The sequence below is a fragment of the Aspergillus mulundensis genome (assembly GCF_003369625.1).
Source record: "Aspergillus mulundensis strain DSM 5745 chromosome Unknown scaffold_0, whole genome shotgun sequence".
NCBI classification, from domain to species: Eukaryota; Fungi; Ascomycota; class Eurotiomycetes; order Eurotiales; family Aspergillaceae; genus Aspergillus; species Aspergillus mulundensis.
In genome coordinates, this window is record NW_020797888.1 from 3,648,004 (window position 1) to 3,667,490 (window position 19,487).

At 54.1% G+C, this 19,487-nt stretch overlaps 7 protein-coding genes across 7 annotated transcripts; 4 read left to right on the forward strand and 3 right to left on the reverse strand.

Moving 5' to 3' along the window:
* Positions 1-401: 401 nt before the first annotated feature.
* DSM5745_00938 (putative flavin-containing amine oxidasedehydrogenase) lies at positions 402-2,117 on the forward strand (the record flags this gene model as incomplete). The annotated part of the gene is made up of 3 exons (XM_026742954.1): positions 402-458; positions 513-1,871; positions 1,953-2,117. 3 exons carry the CDS (start codon positions 402-404, stop codon positions 2,115-2,117), a joined length of 1,581 nt encoding a protein of 526 aa, XP_026608799.1.
* Positions 2,118-2,335: 218 nt separating this feature from the next.
* DSM5745_00939 (uncharacterized protein) lies at positions 2,336-4,297 on the forward strand (the record flags this gene model as incomplete). The annotated part of the gene is made up of 4 exons (XM_026742955.1): positions 2,336-2,468; positions 2,530-2,825; positions 2,892-3,246; positions 3,303-4,297. 4 exons carry the CDS (start codon positions 2,336-2,338, stop codon positions 4,295-4,297), a joined length of 1,779 nt encoding a protein of 592 aa, XP_026608800.1.
* Positions 4,298-4,866: 569 nt separating this feature from the next.
* On the reverse strand, positions 4,867-8,717 carry DSM5745_00940 (uncharacterized protein; the record flags this gene model as incomplete). Its single annotated transcript, XM_026742956.1, has 2 exons — positions 4,867-8,602; positions 8,665-8,717. 2 exons carry the CDS (start codon positions 8,715-8,717, stop codon positions 4,867-4,869), a joined length of 3,789 nt encoding a protein of 1,262 aa, XP_026608801.1.
* A 522-nt stretch (positions 8,718-9,239) lies between these two features.
* On the reverse strand, positions 9,240-11,097 carry DSM5745_00941 (uncharacterized protein; the record flags this gene model as incomplete). The annotated part of the gene is made up of 2 exons (XM_026742957.1): positions 9,240-10,976; positions 11,047-11,097. 2 exons carry the CDS (start codon positions 11,095-11,097, stop codon positions 9,240-9,242), a joined length of 1,788 nt encoding a protein of 595 aa, XP_026608802.1.
* Positions 11,098-11,910: 813 nt separating this feature from the next.
* Positions 11,911-13,166, reverse strand: DSM5745_00942 (TauD/TfdA dioxygenase family protein; the record flags this gene model as incomplete). Its single annotated transcript, XM_026742958.1, has 3 exons — positions 11,911-12,091; positions 12,140-12,681; positions 12,726-13,166. The coding sequence occupies 3 exons, from the start codon at positions 13,164-13,166 to the stop codon at positions 11,911-11,913; spliced, it is 1,164 nt and encodes a 387-aa protein (XP_026608803.1).
* A 484-nt stretch (positions 13,167-13,650) lies between these two features.
* DSM5745_00943 (putative FAD dependent oxidoreductase) lies at positions 13,651-15,300 on the forward strand (the record flags this gene model as incomplete). Its single annotated transcript, XM_026742959.1, has 5 exons — positions 13,651-13,784; positions 13,828-13,944; positions 13,988-14,255; positions 14,300-14,446; positions 14,491-15,300. 5 exons carry the CDS (start codon positions 13,651-13,653, stop codon positions 15,298-15,300), a joined length of 1,476 nt encoding a protein of 491 aa, XP_026608804.1.
* A 437-nt stretch (positions 15,301-15,737) lies between these two features.
* DSM5745_00944 (uncharacterized protein) lies at positions 15,738-17,773 on the forward strand (the record flags this gene model as incomplete). The annotated part of the gene is made up of 9 exons (XM_026742960.1): positions 15,738-15,921; positions 16,004-16,200; positions 16,273-16,351; positions 16,414-16,600; positions 16,658-16,763; positions 16,818-16,942; positions 17,007-17,324; positions 17,389-17,619; positions 17,677-17,773. 9 exons carry the CDS (start codon positions 15,738-15,740, stop codon positions 17,771-17,773), a joined length of 1,524 nt encoding a protein of 507 aa, XP_026608805.1.
* Between the last annotated feature and the right edge of the window lie 1,714 nt (positions 17,774-19,487).

Consider the following 19,487-nt stretch of genomic DNA (forward strand, 5'->3'; position numbering starts at 1 on the left):
TTGACTAGTACATATACATCGCGGGACTCGAAAGGAAGAAATGCTGGATACTATCCGATATCCGTTGAATGATTTTGCTCTACGTCTAGGTATTATGGGACTGGCTAGTTCTTGGCTATCTAAACTAATACAAGTGAGGGGCTTTATTCGATCGTACATCGAGATCTCACAGCTCCTATTTGTCGATCTATCCGTCGTAATCGAGATTCGTAGATCACTGCATCCTGCGTCCCTTTTCCTCTTTGAATCTCTGTATGTAACAATGCTGCCGATATGACATCACCACCATGACACCTACACCTACACCTCGATTCGCCGAACACGATAAAACCAACCCGCCCCGGGTATTTGCATTGCAGTTCCCAGCCAGGACTCCAAAACCATAGAGGATTGTCCCAATCATGGCGAATCCCGACAGAAAACGCATCGTCGTGATTGGCGCCGGCGCAGCAGGAATGGTACCTCTACCTCTATATTCTCACTCCAGTTTCCACCAACTCTAATGAGACCAGTCCTGCGCCGCAACACTAGCAAAACACCCCTCCAAGTTCGACATCACGCTCATCGACAGCGTCTCCCAAACCGGCGGGCAGGCAACGACTCTCCCCCTGGACTCCAACAAATACGGCGCATCCTGGCTGAACGACGGCGTGCAAGGCGGCAGCAGCATCTTCAAGCACACCTTCAAGTTCTTCCGGGACTACGGGTACGAGCCGCACGAGGTGAAATTGCAAGTCGCGTTCGGGAAGGGCTCCGATGCGTTCTTTACGAATGTGTTCCCCAGCCCACTGGTCGATGAGTTCCGCGCCGAGATCAAGAAGCTAGGGCGCGTGATGAAGGTCATCAAGTACGCCTTGCCGATACTGGGCGTCTTGCCGGTGAAGGTAATCCTGAAGTTATTTCGGTTCAGCACGGAGTTTGGCAATCGCATGCTCCTCCCCCTGCTGGCACTATTCTTAGGCACAGGCAACCAAACGCCCAATGTGAGCTGTGCGCTACTCGAGCGGCTTTTCCAGGACCCCGCCATGAGACTGTGGGAGTATGACTCCGAAGGCCTAATGACGAATCTCCCGACCATGTGTACATTTCCGAATCTAGGCGAATTTTACGAGACGTGGAAGAACGATCTCGAGATCAAGGGCGTGCGGATCCATCTGAACACCGAGATCGAGATCCTGCATCGAGACCACGACGGCGTCGTACTCAGCCTACACACACCAGACGGCGAGAAAAAAGAAGCATTCGACACGATGGTGCTCTGCACGCCCGCCGACGAGTCCCTTCGACTCCTGGGCCGCAACGCCAACTGGAAAGAGCGCTGGGTGCTGGGCGGCGTGAAGTTCTTCGACGATGTGACTGTCACACATACCGACGCCACCTACTTCAACAGCATATTCGAGACGCGCGTCCGCGATTCCCTCGTCTCAACGGCCCCTTCATCCTCAGTATCACCGGAAACCGCATCAAAGCGCCAAGAGCAACTCTCCTTCGCGACGAAACCGTCCACATGCGAGAAAGACGGCTGGACGGGCTTCAACCCGATGTACTACACGCACAGCTACGCAACCGAGCAGGATAAGATCGAGATGGGCTTCGACTGCTCCAACTACCAGCACCAGTTCCGGCAGGCCGTGGGCGTGGGAAATCCTCCGCTCCCAGACGAGCAGCATATCTACCAAACCATCTTCCTGGATAAAAGCCGCCAGGACCTCTGGACGTGGGAGGATATCGACGAGACCAAGATCCTGGGCAAGAAGTGGTGGCACCAGTTTGGGCACCGGTGGCAGCATTATGCGCGCGTTGTGCCGGGGATGATGTTTGCTAATAGTTTGGCGAATAAGACGCTTTTTGCGGGGGCTTGGACGATGGTGGTACGTCTCTCTTGTCCTCCTCCTTAAACGTTCTCCGGATTGATACGGTGAGTGGTGGCTAATGGATTGGTCGTGCGATAGAATATGCACGAGATCGCGTGTATCTCGGGTATAGCGGCGGCGTATAGGCTCGGCGCGAGCTACGATCATTTCGACGACTTCGCGCAGGAGGTCTTCGCGAAGTATTTGCTTGTTTGTCATGGGGTGAGGTATAAGGGGGAGTCGGGGGATAAGAAGCGTGTTTGATGACGGTAGTTAGACCCTAGCACTCCCCTTAGATAACATTTGTATACGAGAAGGCGTAACCCACTGCAATCAATCCAGTATCTTCTCGATTCATTGCATTCATTTTCTTTCTAACCCTTGTCTCTATACATACCTAACCATAGACCACGTGACACGTCTCTATCCCGACTGCAACTCATCTACGCGCTTACGCTCCTGCTCCCCAATCTCATCTAGAAATGTCAGCAAGGTTAAGAACCCCCAAACTATGCTCTAGTGTTTTCAAGCCTGTTCCTCCCCGCATTCGACCCCGGCCATGGCCATCCACCACACCCCCCAGCAGGGGAATCGCGTCAAAGACCATACTCGCTGGTAGGTACCTATATCCATCCCACCATCACCCTCGCAAAGAGTAAACGACTAACAAAGCTAGACTGCAACCCCGAGCCATTCTACGCGTCCTCCAGCCAACGATGGCTGTGGAACGAGCCATCCCAGCTGGCACGCCGGTACGTCCGTTTCAACCTGGACGCCCTGGTCCAGATCGCAGAGGAAGCAGCAGGGCAGAATGCCGTCTGCGTCAACGTCACAAAGCTGCAAGAGGGCAATTTCAATAAGGTCTTTCTTGCGTCGATGCAGGATGGACGCGAAGTCGTGCTTAAGATCCCGAATCCGAATGCGGGGATGGCGCATTATACCACGGCTTCTGAGGTCGCGACTATGCAATATGTGAGGGGCTGTTTTGGTCTTGTTAAACAATTCCCTTGGCGTTGAGTACTGATTGTTTTCATGCAGGTCCGGGAGAAGCTTAATATTCCTGTTCCCAAGGTCCTTGGGTATTGCTCGAGAGCCTCTGGAAGCAGTCTCGGGGCGGAGTACATTGTCATGGAAAGGGCGCCAGGAGTCGAACTTGCCCGCGTATGGGATCAGTTTAAGGGCCGAGAGAAAGTGGCTATTGTGAAGCAGGTTGCTGCCATTACCTGCAAACTGGCTCGTGCCCGGTTCCAGGCAAACGGCGCACTGTACAAGCGGGAGGATGTGGCTGCTGCGGAAAGTATCGCCATTGACGAGCATTTTGCTATTGGGCCTACGGTTGGACGGTCTTGGTTTGATGATCGGAGAGGGGAGGTAGATGTTCATCGGGGTCCTTGTATGTCGTTCGTTACCCCACGTAATCAATATGGATATTGAACTGATCGGTCATAGGGGATTCAGCAGAAAGTCTCATGAAAGCTCTCGCCCACCGAGAAGTAGCTTGCCTGCATAAGTTCGACAAGTTTCCCCAGGATACACAGCAAGGCATTTTCAACGGCCCCCGCGGGTACCATCCAACCAAGGAAGCAAAACTGTCCGTCCTAGACGACTTTCTCAAAGTCCTCCCTTATATCATCCCCAGAGTCTGGAAGCACACAGAAATTGAGACCGAGACCAAGATATCAAGCGGCATCCTCTGGCACAACGATCTTCACGCTGAGAACATCTTCGTCGACGAAACCAACCCATCCAAAATCACAAGCATAATCGACTGGCAAGCCGTGCCTATATCTCCCCTCTTCCTGACAGCCCACCACCCATCCCTAATAGAGTACGACGGGCCCCAGTTAGAAGGATTCACGAAACCCGTTCTCCCCTCTAACCTGGACACACTCAACCCCGAGGCCAAGAAAGCCGCTAAACAGCTCTTCCTCGCGCAATCCCTCTGGCTCACGTACGAAATCGAAGTCCAGCGCAACGCGCCGCAGCTTCTCCGTGTATTCCGATATAGAGAAACACTACCCGGACAAATACTCGGGCTCATCGGGTCTATCTTCGACGATGGTGAGCCGTACGTGCAGAGCGTATTGGCCGAAATTGCGCAAGGGAGGACCTGGAAGCAGACCATCGCGGATAATGCAGAGGAAGCCGGGCAACAGCCGAGTGTTGCTGATTGTCCCTTGCAGTATTCAGAGCGGGAGCTAGCAGATCAGCAAAAGCAGCTCCAGAAATGGAGCAGGGATATCGAGCGCAAAGCGCAGGTCCTTGACGAGATCGGTGCTTACACGGGATGGAATGGGGCTGTGCCACTCAGTGACTATGAGGAGGTTGGTGGGCGGCTTGAGGCTGCGAAGGTGAGGTTTTTGGAAAGAGAGGCGAGGGATGAGAACGAGAAAAAGGCGTGGGAGGCTGTTTGGCCGTTTCAGGATACCCCGGGGTGTAGCTAGATTTATTTAACCTCAATGTACAATAGCAATTCCAGTTAACCATATCCATCTGCATGCTCGCGTGGAACACCTACCTGGTTTACTGTGTAGGGGATCTCTGGATTGTCAGATGTGAGTCTATTAGCAAATGAAAACCTGACTGGGGAGTACCTCATGCATCTTTTACCAGCTTTCAACCATAATGTCGATAAATACATACCTACATGCAGTATCCATATGCTTGGCTGCACTCTCCTCGATATATATACCCAGCTTGGCCAGAACCCAGGCAGAAGGCTATCGGGCTCAATCCTGGTAACATAGCAAGCACACGAGATATACTATCGGAAGAATTTAATTGGGAGTTCTTTTCTCTGTAGTAGGTAAGTATATTTTACATCAGGTCTGCTAGACCTCATCCAAACCAAGTACCATGACCTCCATGACAGCCGCTAATATACACGTATGCAAAGGGTATGAAAACAGTCAACAAAAAAAAGTACTCAGCTCTAAGCCCATGCTGCTAGAACCGCATCAAAAAGCAAATCTATCAAGTCTTCGCAAGAACGCACCAAACACCACCTCATGCCTCACAACGACTTCAACAACTCCCTCACCTTCCCACGACTCATCGGCTTCGTCAGAAACACATTAATCCCGCTCGCAAACGCCTCCTGCTGCGCATCCTTACTGTCCAGCCCCGTCAGCGCCGCGATGGTCGTCGCACCCCAAGGCGGCCGTTTCTCCGGATACTCATCGAAATACCGCCGCTCGAACTGCCGGATCTTCTGGCTGGCCTCGAACCCGTCCATGACGGGCATGGAAATGTCGATGATCACCAGGCTGAATTTGCCCGGGTGCGCTGCGAACGTCTCGTACGCTTCCAGGCCGTTTCGGGCGGTGGCGCTGGTCCAGCCTTCTTTTTTGGTGTAGGCGACTAGGATGTCGAGGTTGATGCGGTTGTCTTCGACGAGGAGGACGGTGGGGGGTGGGTTGGTGTTGCTTGAGTCTGGGTCTGAGCCCTTGGCCCCTGCCTCCTCGGTTGGAGTTGCGGGGCCGACGGAGCCTGGGTCTGGGGCTTTTTCACTTGCCGGGGAGAGACTCTCTGTTAGCGAGTTCTTGAGGTGCTGCTGCTGCTCGCCAGCTTGTTGCGCTCTGATTTCGTGTGTAATCTGTGCCTCGACGTCTTGCACTTCTTTGGTCTCGGTGGCGGGCCGTTTGCTGACTTTCATTCGTTCGTCTGGTGCATCGCGCGGCCCGATGTCGAGTGGGAGATGCGAGGACTCGGGGATCTCGACCCACCGTGTCTCCTCGCCCTGGGCTGCGTCATTGCCCTCCATGCGCCTGAGACATAACTCGAGCGTTTTGGCGAGCTTGCGAGGCCCGCAGGGCTGGCTGATGAACTCGATGATGGACTCGCGGTTGTGACTTTGGGATCTCGCGAACATCCGATGCGCTGCCTCGGGCGATTGGCAGATGACGATGAGGGGGGACAGCTTGTTTGGCTCGTCGAGGTTGAGCGCTTGGTTTCCTGCCGCGTCGGGGTCGTCGAGGTCCGTGTGCACCATCAGGTAGAAATCGCAGGCGGTCGGCGGGTTGTCTTTCAGGGAGACCTTTTTGACGGAAAGATGGAACCATTCTTCGCACAGGCGGGTTAGAGAGCTCGAGAGCGTCGCGTCTCGTTCGGAGGCGAGGGACGAGCCGAATCCGACTAGGCCGAGCGTCTTGCCCTGGGCTTCCTGTCGGATGGATCGGTATGCTGCGGTTGTTGAGGATTCGTCCGAGGTCGATGGGACAAGAGACATGGGGACGTGGATGGTTATCTCGGTGCCTTTGTCTTTCTCTGAGCTCACTTCGATTGTCCCGTGCAGAGACGCAAGCGCTTTGCGGACAATGGAGAGGCCAAGGCCGCTGCCTGGGGCGAGGGCATCTTCTTGCGAGAAAGGTGTGAAGAGGCCGTTACGCAGGAATGCAGCTCCAATCCCCTGACCGGTGTCTTTGACTGTCAGAACCACGGTGCACTTGGTGGCGCCAGTCTCGGAGTCCGAGGACTCATTGCTTGATCGGCGAGGGCCTGCGTCCTCTGCCCCTTCCACCACCTTCAGTCCTAGGTAGACGAATCCTTGCTGCGTGTATTTGAGTGCGTTGCTGAAAACGTTCAACAAGATACGTCTCCAGCATCCCGCTTGCGTGTAGAATCTCCATTCGTCGGCTTCTTGGATGTCGAAGATAATGGTGACTTGCTTCGCCGAGATAACAGCGGTCTTTGACCCACCGCCGCCTCTTCGCGTGTGATGATAAAAGCTGTGACCCGCGAAGATGCTTTCGACAACCTCTTCGAGGACCGCATCCAGCTGCGTATCGGCAAAGGTATTCTCGCTGCTACTCGAGGGGTTGCGCTTGAGGCTTCCTCGGTCCTGGTCTGAAGGAATGGACGGTTTGGCATGCTTGCGCTTCGGACCGCGGTCTTTCTTGAATTTGTCGATGTACGTAAAGTCCAGCAGATGGTTGATCGTGTCCAACAGCGTTCTTCCACATGACTCGATCGTGTGCACCATTCCATATTGCAATGCATTCATGGCGGTGTCGCTCAGGATGTCGGCCGTGCCGAGAATCCCATGCAAGGGGCTTCTCAGTTCATGCGAGATGCTGCTGACGAGGTTGGTCTTTGCTTTGTCGGCCATTTCGATATCGAGCTTGTGCACCGAGGCCATGACACTATTGCCAAAAGCCCGCAGGTACGCAAGTTCGTTCTCGGCCGTGAAGAGACGGTGCGGCGTCTTGGTCCAGACAAGCAGCCCTGACAGCCACCTTGATTTATGGGAATCCCACAGCGGCAGAAAGATGACGCTGCGGGCGCCGTCGAGGACTTTGTGCAGGTCATCCGCATCCTGCTCGTGGCTTCGCTTCCGTCTCTTGGAGTTCTTGGTTGATCCAGATCTCCTCGAGGTTGCGGTAGACCCGCTGTTGTTACTATCGTCTGATAACGACCCGTCTTCGTTGTAGTTGAATATCTTGCCACTAGGGTACCGATTCATCATTGCCTTGAGCAAGTCTTCACGGACCGGGTATTTGTGAACCGTCAACTTCGATCCAGATTTGGAATTGGCGTCGATGGTGGAAAAGTGCGAAGTAGAAGATCCCAGAGTTCGACAGGTGGTCGTGCTCTCGTCTTGGCCGGAGTCAAGACTGTCTTCGCTAGTCGTTGTGGTATCACTTCCTGAACGAGGTTCGCGGTCCTGATGGAACTCGTATCCCACCAGGCCACCGAAGGACTCGACCCTAGCGTCGAGGAAGGCCACGCCTTCCACCGCGATAGACTCGCGAATCAGGTTTGCCGCTCGAGAAAATATCTCTTGCAGCGCACCTTGCACGCCATCGTCGTCGGGAAGAATGTCGCTGGAAGGCTCCGCCCGGAAAGTGGCCTTTTCCTGCAGTGACTCCTTCCTCCTGTGCCTGCCGGGTCGTACATCGGGTACTTCTTGCACCTTCTTCCCGTCTTTGGGCTTTGTATCCAATCGGTCACTGTCGGGAGATGAAGAATCATCCTTAGCCGGACGGTGCGGAAGCTGTCGCCGAGTGGTGTCTCGGGCTTCCTGCAAATCCTGCTGGCGTTTATTCAACAGGCCTTCCACAGCCTCATCGCCAGTCCGACCCCTCGCACCATCCTGCTCGTTCGACTCCAGCCACGAATCCCGCAGCGTGGCCTTCCCCTCCACAAAGCTCCCCAGACCAACGATCATCTTGCGAGCTTGAGCATGCTCATACTTCAAGTGCATCGTGTCGAGGTATCTCATTACCGTCGCAGCCATGTCCCTCATGAAGGCTATCGACCGGTCGTCCACACCAGACGGCCGCGGCTGCGGGTCAAGAACCGCATACGACCCGACGGTGTTTCCCCTCGGTGTGATGATCGGAACGCCCACGTAAAATCGGCCGTTGAAGAGTTGTTTCGGTATCGCGTACCGCTCTGCATTTTGGCTTTCGTCTAGATCCGAGATAACGAGGGCGCCGTCTCGCATCAGCGTGGGATTGGGACGGTCCGAAGCGGGCGTGCTGATATCCACGCAGATGCTCTTCTCGATGGGCAGAACGCAGCATCCTGCTAGTATATCGTCATCAGGGGAGCCGGTCGCCTCGGCAACGATATACTGCTGCGTCGGAGTGAAAAGCGAAATGATTGCACGCAGGGCACCGAGTCTCATGGCGCCCAGCTGGGCGAACGAAGTCAGGGCATTGTCTCGCGAGGGTGTTGGAACAAAGGCTTTTCGACCGGCGGCGTCAAAGGGGGCGTAGGGGTAGGAGACGTGGTCCGGCGGAATAAATCTTCAGGCACGTGGCGGTCAGGTTAGCAGGAACCAGACTCGTGTTTTGTGAGCGCAGCGAACCTATAGAACTCGCGCTCTTTTGCCAGATTGAAGAGATGGTCGTCTGAAGGCATTCTTGAAGCGATTCGCGTCGTAAGACATCGTAATGGTAGTTGCAGAGGCCATGCCCCGTGGATGTAGAGGCGATCGGCCTTTAAGCGAGTCCAGGGCAATGATATCATCGGGGCTCCACCTACGTCATCCTCGGTCTCCGCTGCGGATCGCGTTGGCCGTTCGGATGGCTTCGTTTAGCCTCGCTCCCTTCGCCCCTGGAGATCGGATCTAACGTGTAACTCAAACGAAGTTCATTCGTGCGATCAGCTGTATCGACAAGCGTGCAATGTACTCTGACAAACCATAACTTGACTGCAACGTGAAGGAAAACGCCATCCATACCCTGCATCCGATCCAAGCGCCCGAAGGAAAACAAGAAAAAAAAAGCCGCAGGCGCCAAGATACCGCCAAATGATAAGTACATGAGGGCCTGGACGGAGCTGGACTGTACACTATGAACGAATCTGGAAAGAAGAGAAAGCTGTCATCCGTATGCTAAATCTGAACGCTCGTAAATGCAGTCATTATGTGCAGGCCTAGGCCTAAGGCCGGTTCTTCGGCTGGGCTAGCATGTTCAGTCGGCTCATGCTTAGCACGCGGCTCCTAGCGCGCGCACTTGCTGGGGTCCCCTTGCGAATTGCCCCAGAGCCTAGACGCGAAGGAGTGTGCGAGCGGGGCTTGAGTGGGCTGGACTGATGGACCTTCGAAGCTTGGGGCGTGCTCACTTTCACCCGCTTCACGCTCCGTTCCTGAGCATCGTCGGCCGGAGGAACGTTCTCGCGATCGGTCTCGTCCTCGGCCGCGCGGTGCCTCTTCTTGTGGCTTAGACCGTGAGGCATCCCGGGAACCTCAGGCAGAGTGGCCTCAACAGGAACGTCCGATGGGCGGACTGATCGAATGGCGGTGGGTGTTGAAGCGCTACGCTCGGGGCTCAGGTCAGGAAGGGTGGGATAGACCACGTCGGATGTGGAAGGGAACGTGATGGTTGCGGGTTTCTTCGATGGTGACGGCGAGATCACCTCTTCAGCAATCCGAGGCTTGGTGCACGGTGTAAACTCCACTCGTTTCTTGGGCGACGGGGTGAGTGCTGCCATGGGCGAGCTTTCACCGGATGGCTGAAGCAAAAGCTCAGGTCTAAAGTCAGGAGCAGTCTGATGCGTCCCAGCGGCGATCTTAGACGGGTTCTTGGAGAACAAGGGCTCATGACGGCGAAGAATAGACTTGAGGCTGCTTAGCGTGGGGATGTTGCTCTTGAAACGAGGGTTGAATTCGGTACGCGGGGTGCTCGGAGCCTCAGCAGGCTTGGCGATAGGAGAGCGTGCGAGCGACGGAATCATGCTAGTGCGTGGAGGCTTCAGGCTGCCAGAAACACGAGCCAGCGAGGCACGCGTTGGTGTGAACAGCGAGCTGCGAATACTGGACCGGGGTCGCGAGATGGCAGACTTGGGCACGCGGCTTTGAGGTGTGGCCTCGGCCGTATCCTGCTTGACACGTTTCGCAGATGGTGTGGAGGGAGTGGATGCCTTGGGTGTGGTTTTCGCGGGCGAATCTTGGCCCTCGAGTTCGTCCAAACGCGCCTTGGAGTTTGTTCTCTTGAGTGTTTTCTGGACAGGCTGGAACCGTCCTGGTGTGGCACGGAAGGCGGAGGCGTGGCCGGCGATGGAATCCATCTTCTTGAACTCGGCCATGTGGGCATCGGAGAATCTGCTGGATTTCCCCTTTGGTTTCGCAATCTTCCGTTCACCATTCTGTGATGATTCCGCGGCAGCCTTGGCGGCATTTTCTTTGACCAAGTCGGCCTTGATGCGAGCCACATCCTCGCGTACGCTCTCCATGAGCTTCCTTGCCTCGTCGCTAAGCTCCGAGTCTTGACAGGAAAATTTGAATTCAAACGCAGGCGTGCCGTAGAAGGTTGACGCAGGCGAAGCGTTCACTTTGCTGGGTGTGTTCTGCGCGGGGTTCTCCTTTACCACATTGCCCTGAGCGTCCTTTTTGATCGGATTGAAACCGAGAATCAGGCCAGAGTCCGCCTGCTTCGTGGTGCTTTGGTGGACCTTGCTAGGGTGCATCTCGAAATGGGTTGGACGCGTGATCGAAGTGGTTGGTGTTTTGGCGGGCGATTTGTGGGATTTGGCCTTGGGAGTGTGGGCGGCTTTTGCCGGGGTGGAATGAGTTTTGACGGGAGCGTCAACAGGTTCTTCGCGCTCCATCACGCTATCGAGCTTGTTTTGCGGTTTGTTGTTCTCCGCAGTGTTTTCGGTCGACTCTGAGGGAGAATCCTACACGAGAAGCGAGGGTCAGCAATTTGAAGCAAGGGCGGCAAGCGTCAGGAGCGCGAGAGATGTGTACCTGAGCGGGCGACTGAATGCTCCTCAGGCGAGCTGAGCGGCGGACCGCCATTGTGAGAGAATTCTGTCTTGAAAATTCTGGACAGCCAAAATTTGCGCCGGATGAGAGAATTTGAGCTTGGATAAAGCGAGTGGAGCGTGGTGTGGGAGTTAGTGGGAGTTGGTTGAGACGGGATGAATCTGAAATGACGGTGTAAATAAAAGGTCGGAAGCGGCAGGCGGTGAGCTGACGTCATGGCCTTTGTTTACATCATGCCTGTTTCGGCCGTCTCTCTCCTCGCGTCTTTGCCTATTTTCACTTGAGGGAAAATTATGATTTCGACTCTGAGCTATGCAAAAGGTTGCAGGTGAAGCTCTCACTAATTGGTCCTTGGAGGAGCAGCAACTTGGCTCGTGAGCATGGTTCCTCGGCAACTGGAGATAGAGAAGCGACCGCCTCGAATCGCTTCCCCCAATACAAACCATAGCCGACGACGAGGACACATCTGATCGGGCTTTCGTCGATCGAAATGTACCAGTAAATGAAGGGAGAGCTATCTCATCGAAAGCGCGATTTCCAATCGAAAGAATGCACACAATGGCCAGACTCGTAACGAAGATCCGACGATATATTTTTGCAGACCCTACCTAGGTAAACTGGTCAAGTCGGATCTTCGAAAGCACGTCAGGGCTTTGATCATGTATGAATCAACATGGCTTGACCGGAGAAATCTGTCGTAGGCCTATGGGCCATGTTGCGGCGTTTTATCGGTACTCACTCCGAGGCCTGGTAGAAGTGCGATGAAAATAACGTCTCCAGATCGAGAGTTTTCCTCTGCAGATATTGACAATATCATTGAGGTTCTGATTAGAACTAACTGCCTGACTACTGTGTGAGGTTCAATCGTTCTAGCTCCTCAATCTCGTCTTTTCCGAGAAGACCCAATGCCTCCCTGCGACTCTTAGCCTTCGGATCGAAGAAAGGCTTCTCAGCCAGGGCCGTCACTCGGGTGCCATGTCGGGGCTCAGAGTTTTCATAATCCCAGCTCGCGTTGTGAATAGTGATCCTGGCCAGTCAGCCTACCATCAATTCTTAGCTGGGCGAGCGAACCTACCGATTATCCCACAAAGCACTACTCCGCGGAGTCCACTTGAACCTCACCTGGATATCAACGTTCTTCTCGTACACATCATACAGGTACCCGAGGATCACGTCGCTCTCTGCCTTGTCTAGTCCAACGATGCGATCAGTCATGGCTCGGTTCACCCACAGAGCCTTCCAACCCGTTGCTGGATGGACGCGCACAAGCGGGTGCTCACGCTCGATATACTTGGGCCCAGCATCAGGGTTCTCGCAGTCCAAGTATGGGTGAGCGGAACGGTAGATTGCTGTTCGGCCGTCAATGATCTTGCGGAACCCGGGGGAGAGCTTCTCGTATGCTGCGTATCCGCTGGCCCAGAGGGTATCGCCTCCGATAGAAGGGACTGTATCGTTGTGGAGGTGGGTCACACCCGCAGGCTGCCGTTCATGAACGAGATCAGTGTGCCATCGCGAAGCGCCTCCAGGGCGACGGAAACTGGCTGGAAACTCAGTTGCCTGAAGAGCAGGCCACATGACCGAAACACCGGGATTACCGGGCACTTGAGCGACTTGCGGCTGTTGTAGTTAGTAGTTTTCTGGATCTGTGGTGGGTATAGTACATGAACTTCGATCTCGCCATAATACTCGCCCAGCGCCTTTTGCTCCTGCGGCGAGAGGTCCTGGTCGCGGAAAAAGACGACGCTGCGCTCGGCGATCAGCAGTCCCAGCTCGTCTTTTTGCTGGTCAGTCAGATCCTTGAGCTGCAGGCCCACGATCTCGGTGCCGATGTGCTTCGTCAAGTGGATCACTTCCTTCGCGGCGGAAAGGAGGGCCTTCTTCTCCGGATCAGCACGGCTACCGGGATCGACGTGTTCGCGGTCATAGTCGCGGATCCGGTAGACATCGTCTAGGAACAGAGGACGAGAAGGACGGTAGGGATAATTCGAGATATCGATGCCGGCCTTTTCGAGCCTTTTGCGGGCCGCCTCAGGAAGATCGAGAGTGTCCTTCCGGGGCTCTGCGACGTCGACGATGCTCGGGTCGATTGGGGCTGGAGTCATTTTAACGGTATTTGTTGCGGTCAATGATATCACCATCGGTGTGGGAACGCAGAGATCTTATCTTTTCGGGAATGGATGTTCGTGATGTGCAAACCGAATCTTGAGAGGACGACGATCGCACCATCATCGCTCATCATTGCGCATCGCCACGAGCTTGTCTGGCCATGGCCAAATTCTCTTCCCCTCCTTCATATATCCGTCTGCTCACTCAGTGCCTGCTTGTTGGAGATACTCCGATCTCGACTTGCAGGGATAATATCACGCCTCGAATTTCTAATCGCCGTCTCAGCGACAAAGGATTCTACACTGGGACTTGCTACTCTATCATACGAGAAGAAGGTCAGACCAGATAGATTGCGCGCATGACACCATCTTAACGCCGATAGCGTTACCCTACTCCAAGATCACGCACGAGCGCCGGTGATAAAACGCAGCCCAGGCTCTGCTTCTGCCGACCATACCGCGTGGAGGAGAAGCAGACATCATGACGCGCCCGCAAATTCGGCGAGTGGCAGTTATTGGGGCTGGAATTAGTGGTGTCGTGTCGGCGGCGCATTTGCTGCGGGCTGGATTGGATGTGACCGTCTTTGAGAGGAGTCATGCCGCTGGAGGTGTTTGGTATGTGGCCTTGTCAGATGCTTTCGCTGGTCTAACATTGCAGGCTTCACGATGAGCGCCCGGCACCGGAACCATCCTACACTTCGCTGAAACCGCTCGAGGCAGAAAAGTACTTTGACAAGGACGAGCGCAATCTTGCTCTCGCCCATGCGCCGCCTGGGTATGTTCCGTCACGTGAGTGAGAGCTTGCGCTGACTCGATAGACCATGTTACGCCGGACTCAAGAATAACGTGTCGACGCCGTTGATGCGCGTCAAGCTCAATGCCTGGCCAGAGGGAACACCGGACTTTGTCAGCCATTCTGTGATGAAGGAGTATATACAGGATACGTCGAGGAAGACCGGAGTTGACGACATTACAATCTACGGGGCTCGCGTTAAGGACGTTTCCAAGCAAGGTCATTTGTGGCAGGTCAGCTGGTCAAGGCTAGAGACACAAAAGGATGGATTGAAGGAGATTGAGCAGTTATCTGTAAGCCACAGACCTTCAATAATGGACTACTCTGACCGATCTAGCTGTTCGACGCTGTGATTGTTGCCAGCGGCCATTACCATACCCCCCGAGTTCCCGACACGCCCGGCCTCGCCGAGGCAAAAGCGCGCTGGCCAGAGCGTATCTTCCACTCGAAGAGATACAGAAAACCAGAGGGCTACGAGAATAAGGTACGTTGGTTTCCGTCCGCTAGGAACAGCGGCTTATAGCATAGAACGTCCTCCTCGTCGGCGGCGCCGTGTCGGCCATCGATATCGCGCGCGAAATTGGGCCGCAAGCAGATACCATCTATCAGAGCACACGCGGCGGCGAGTTCGACATCTCCGCGAACATTCTCCCGGAAAACGGCGTTCGAGTTAGCGAGGTGACACGGTACGAGGTTCTGGACGACAACCAAGCAGATGACGGCAAACTGCCGCTGAAAGTACACTTGAAATCTGGCCAGGAGCTCTGCGGCCTCGACGAGGTGATTCTCTGCACGGGATACCAGTTTACCCTCCCTTTCCTGGAAGATTACCATAACGACAAACTGTCCTCAGCGGACGCGGACGAGACGATCCTCGTAACGGACGGGACACAAGCACACAACCTGCACAAGGACATCTTCTACATCCCCGACCCGACCCTTGCGTTTGTCGGCGTGCCCTTCTACACCGCCACCTTTACGCTGTTCGAGTTCCAGGCCATTACCGCAGCGAACGTATTCTCTGGGATTGCCAGCCTACCGTCAACGCAAGAAATGAGGGCGGAGTACAACGCGAAGCTGAAGAGAAAAGGGCACGGCAAGCGGTTCCACTCGCTGAAAGACGTGGAGGAAGACTACGTCAACGACCTGCTCGGCTGGATCAATCAGCCGAGGACGGAAAAAGGCCTCGAGCCTGTCGAAGGGCACACGGAGAAATGGCACGAGGCAAAGGAAGCTCAGCGCGAGCGATTGAAGGCGTTCTTCGAGAACGCAAACGACAGCACCAGGCGGGACAGCGGGATCGGAGAACTCCTGGAGCTGCCGACTTGCAGTGCATGATTCAGGCAATGAATACTCCGTAGCAATAGATTATCAATCACGTTAGTTGAGAACAGAGAAGAGTGGTCTTATCTATGACCTCGTACGTACAGAAATGGTGTGCTCCTTGCGTCGAAGGAGGCGGGTTCAGCGGGAAAAGAATTCTTACCCCTCACAAGCTGCCGCACAAGCTGCCATGCTTTGCTGGTAATGGCTTAACTGGCCCTTGTCCAACGGTCTTATTGGGTGCGCGGGATGGTGTGAATCTCGATGGCGATGAGCAATCGTCTCTTACCTAGTTTAGGGCTCCGGATGCGCGACTTTAGCCTCGATGAGGTGACCGTGCATGACTGGCCTCCACGCTGGGTTAGCACCCAGTACGTATATAAGAAATCCCTGCGTAGCTTACTCCATCTTGATGAGAGCCAGGACTCATTCATTTCCAGGGATCAGCTACAATGTCCTCAAAGACAGCAGACGCAGACGCAGAACGGGCGACCGCATACCCCCCCGCCACAGCCATCCAGGAATCGCCCAAGCGACGCTGGGTCAGTTACATCTGGGATACATTCGACAAGGCGCCCGAGGAGCGACGGCTCCTCACGAAGCTCGACGCGGCGATTCTGTCGTTTGCGTCGTTGGGTGTGCCACTTCCTCCCTCACCTACTCAACTCACCCTTCTTCTCCACATATACCCTTAGCTAACTGTACCTGCACTCACTAGGCTACTTCATCAAATACCTCGACCAAATCAACATCAACAACGCCTTCGTCTCCGGCATGAAAGAGGACCTGGGCATGTACCAGAACCAGCTGAATTACATGCAGGCCGCGTGGACGGTGGGATACGTGATCGGCGAGATCCCGAGTAATGTCATGCTGACGAAGATCCGGCCAAGGTATTGGTTGCCTGCGATGGAGGTGCGTCTTCTTCTTCTTGGCTCTGTCTGGTCCTGGTGGTTGGGTGCTGATCAGGTTGTGTGTGTGTGGTAGCTTCTGTGGACGGTCCTCACGATGTGTCTATCGCGGTGTGATAGGCCGACGCAGTTTTATGTGCTCAGGTTCTTTATTGGTATGATCATGTATCATGTATCAGCTGGAGGAATCTATGGAGGATGCTGATGGCTATCGCAGGTCTTGCGGAGAGTACGTTCTACCCCGGCATGCAGTATATCATTGGCTCGTGGTACCGGAAGGACGAGCTTGCGAAGCGGTCGTGCATCTTCCATACGAGCAGTGGTATTGCTAGTATGTTTTCGGGATATTTGATGGCGGGAGTGTATAATCTTGGTGGGAGGGGTGGGTTTAAGGGGTGGCAGTGGTGAGTTCACCTTATTCTGTCCAGCCCTGGGAAAGGATATACTAAGGAAGTACCAAGGCTGTTCATCATCGACGGCGTCATTTCCCTACCCATCGCGTTGCTGGGTTTCATTGTCCTCCCTGATGTCCCTGAGATCTCGAACCCATGGTACTTAACTGAAGATGTATGTTCCATGCTGCTAAAGAAGAGGAGGAGAAAGAGGTTAATGTTCTGCTAGGAAGTAAAACTCTCCCAAAAACGCATGCAACTCGAAGGCCGCCAACCCCGAGGCCCCTACACAAAAGCCAAGCTGAAGAAGATCTTCACCTCCTGGCACATCTACATCCTGACAGCAGCGTACATGTACGTCCCCCCTTCCCCCCCGTCCCTACCGCATGTACATGGCGTATTAATATCAACGGAAAAGAACATTCAACAACGCCTCCGGCGGCCAGCCCGTCTTCCAGCAGTACCTCAAAGCCTCCACGAACCCCGTCTACACCATCGGGCAGATCAACTCATATCCCACAACAACATACGCAGTCCAGGTCTTCACAACCCTCGTATACGCCTGGACATCCGACTCGATCCTCCGCGGCGCGCGCTGGCCACCGATCATCTTCGGCGCGGTCTCGAATATCGTCTGCTATGCTTCCCTTGCTGTCTGGAATATCCCCGAGGGATGGAGGTGGTTCTGCTTTATTATGTCGGGGGCGGGGTATGGGCTTAGTGGGTTGTTGTTTGCGTGCGTCCCCGGTCACTTCTTTACAGCCTGTGTCGGAGAAAGCTAATTTGAATGGAATGTGCAGCTGGGCACATGAGATCTGCAGCGAGGACAACGAGGAGCGCGCGCTCGTCGTCGGGTCCATGAACGAGCTCGCGTATGTGTTTCAGGCGTGGCTGCCGCAGGTGGTCTGGCAGCAGGTTGATGCGCCGCGGTACCGCAAGGGTTTCATTACGGGGACGGTGATGAGCGTGCTGCTTATTTTGTTTACGGCCGCTACGTGGGTGCTGGAGCGGTGGGAAACTGGCAAGAAGAGGTATGCTTAGGGATCGGAGTATCTATGATGGACTGGGCTAACTATCGGGGGTTCTAGGGCGGGTTTGGTTGGGTCTGAGGGGACTGGGAGTCTGTCGAGTGCATATGGGGAGCTTGGGGAGGAGAATGTTGTTGTTGATGCTCAGGGGAAGTGATGGGTTCACCTCCCTAGGTAAAAGTAGGGCGTAAAAATCACTATAGGGTTGAGCGAAAGCTCTATTGTTGGTGATCATGGTGACAGGGTACAGTAGGGCTGATGGAATGACAGACTTTGTACCCTATCTACCTATAAAAGTTCGAAGACTATATGATATGAGTTAATCACATGTGATTCATCATGGCCAGGCTAAAGCATCCCATTTGATGGGATGATTGTTGGAGGTTGCCCAAATTGGCAAGGGGTCGGGTCCACGTCTCCATCACTCCTTCCTGGAGACAGCCAAGCAAGGAGTTACCTCTTCGAATGATGGACTTCGTTCCAACTGCTCACTCCTCTTCAGGCAGTGGGAGAACTTCCCATGATAAGTCCTCCGCCGTCCAGATACTCGTTGGACAGGACACGATCATACTTGGGTACGACAGGGCTATTCGGGTAGGTAGGGTTAGCAAAACTCCAACTCATCCTCGATGAGCCCGGCACTGCGTTTGATTTTCTCCAATTGCTCAGTTAACACCAAGATTAGGTAGGCGATGAGCATATCGCGGCTCCCACACCGGCGATTCAACAACCCGCTCATCCTTAACAGCATTACCCTAGTACGCTGCTGGACCATGCAATGCTGCTGTAGCAGCTGGCTGTGCCGAAGATTAAGACTGGATGTGGCTCAAACCTCAGCGGTATATCTGTCTGCAAGCTCAGCAAGTCTTGAAATAATGATGGGTCATGACTTTACCGCGGTCATCCGTCACTGTCTCCCTCTTTCCTTTATATGAATCTGCTAGAGGCACGAAGCCCACTTGATATCGTAAAGGGATTTCGAAAATTCCTGCAGATGGTTGCCGGAAGATCTCCCAACGTGGGTAAATGAAACACTGGAAGACCAAGCGGATCATCCGTCAATTACCTAGGTAGACATGTCCCGCAACTCGATTCGATTAGAACCATAGTCCGGGCGACCGTGCTGAAAAGTCTATTCCCCGAATCGTCGCCACTGGAACGTCATGCATGCATCCTGCATGGGCAGATGGATTCTGGTATACACTTCCATAGTTATGTCCAGGGCAGTCCTCGTTTGCGATGATAACCGTGCCTTAGATTACCGCAGTATACCTCAATATAAGAGTTCAAAGACCTGGGGTGTACGCCTGTCTATATTTAGCTACGGCCCGGTACGGTTCTGGACGTGTCCAGCCTCGGATCTTGAGTCCGCAACTTACGTGCACGAGGGAAAGAACTGGAACCCACGCTCGAAAACATTAGTAATAGTATCCATGCTGCTCTACAGGAGCCATCCTACGTTGAGACAGAGGGAGGGATAGTTAAGTAGATATAACATATTCTATTGCTTCTATCTAGACTATCTAGACTATCTAAGAGAGAGAAGAGGAGGGAGAGAAGGAAGGAAGAACATGAACACCAGCGGCAGGACTCGAACCTGCATCTTCTCCAAGCCGTTTAGGGGACGAGGTCCAGGGCTTTTGGAGTTATGCTACCATTGCACTACGCCGGCTTTTGTTTATAGAGAGAGAGGGAGAGAGGGGTGTTTTGTTCTATCTAATCTATCTAAAAGCTATCTACATAAGAGGAAGGAAGGGAGCCACCAGCGCCAGGACTCGAACCTGAATCTTCTCCAAGCCATTTAGGGGACGAGGTCCGGGACTTTTGGAGTTATGCTACCATTGCACCACGCCGGCTTGTTGTAAAGGTAG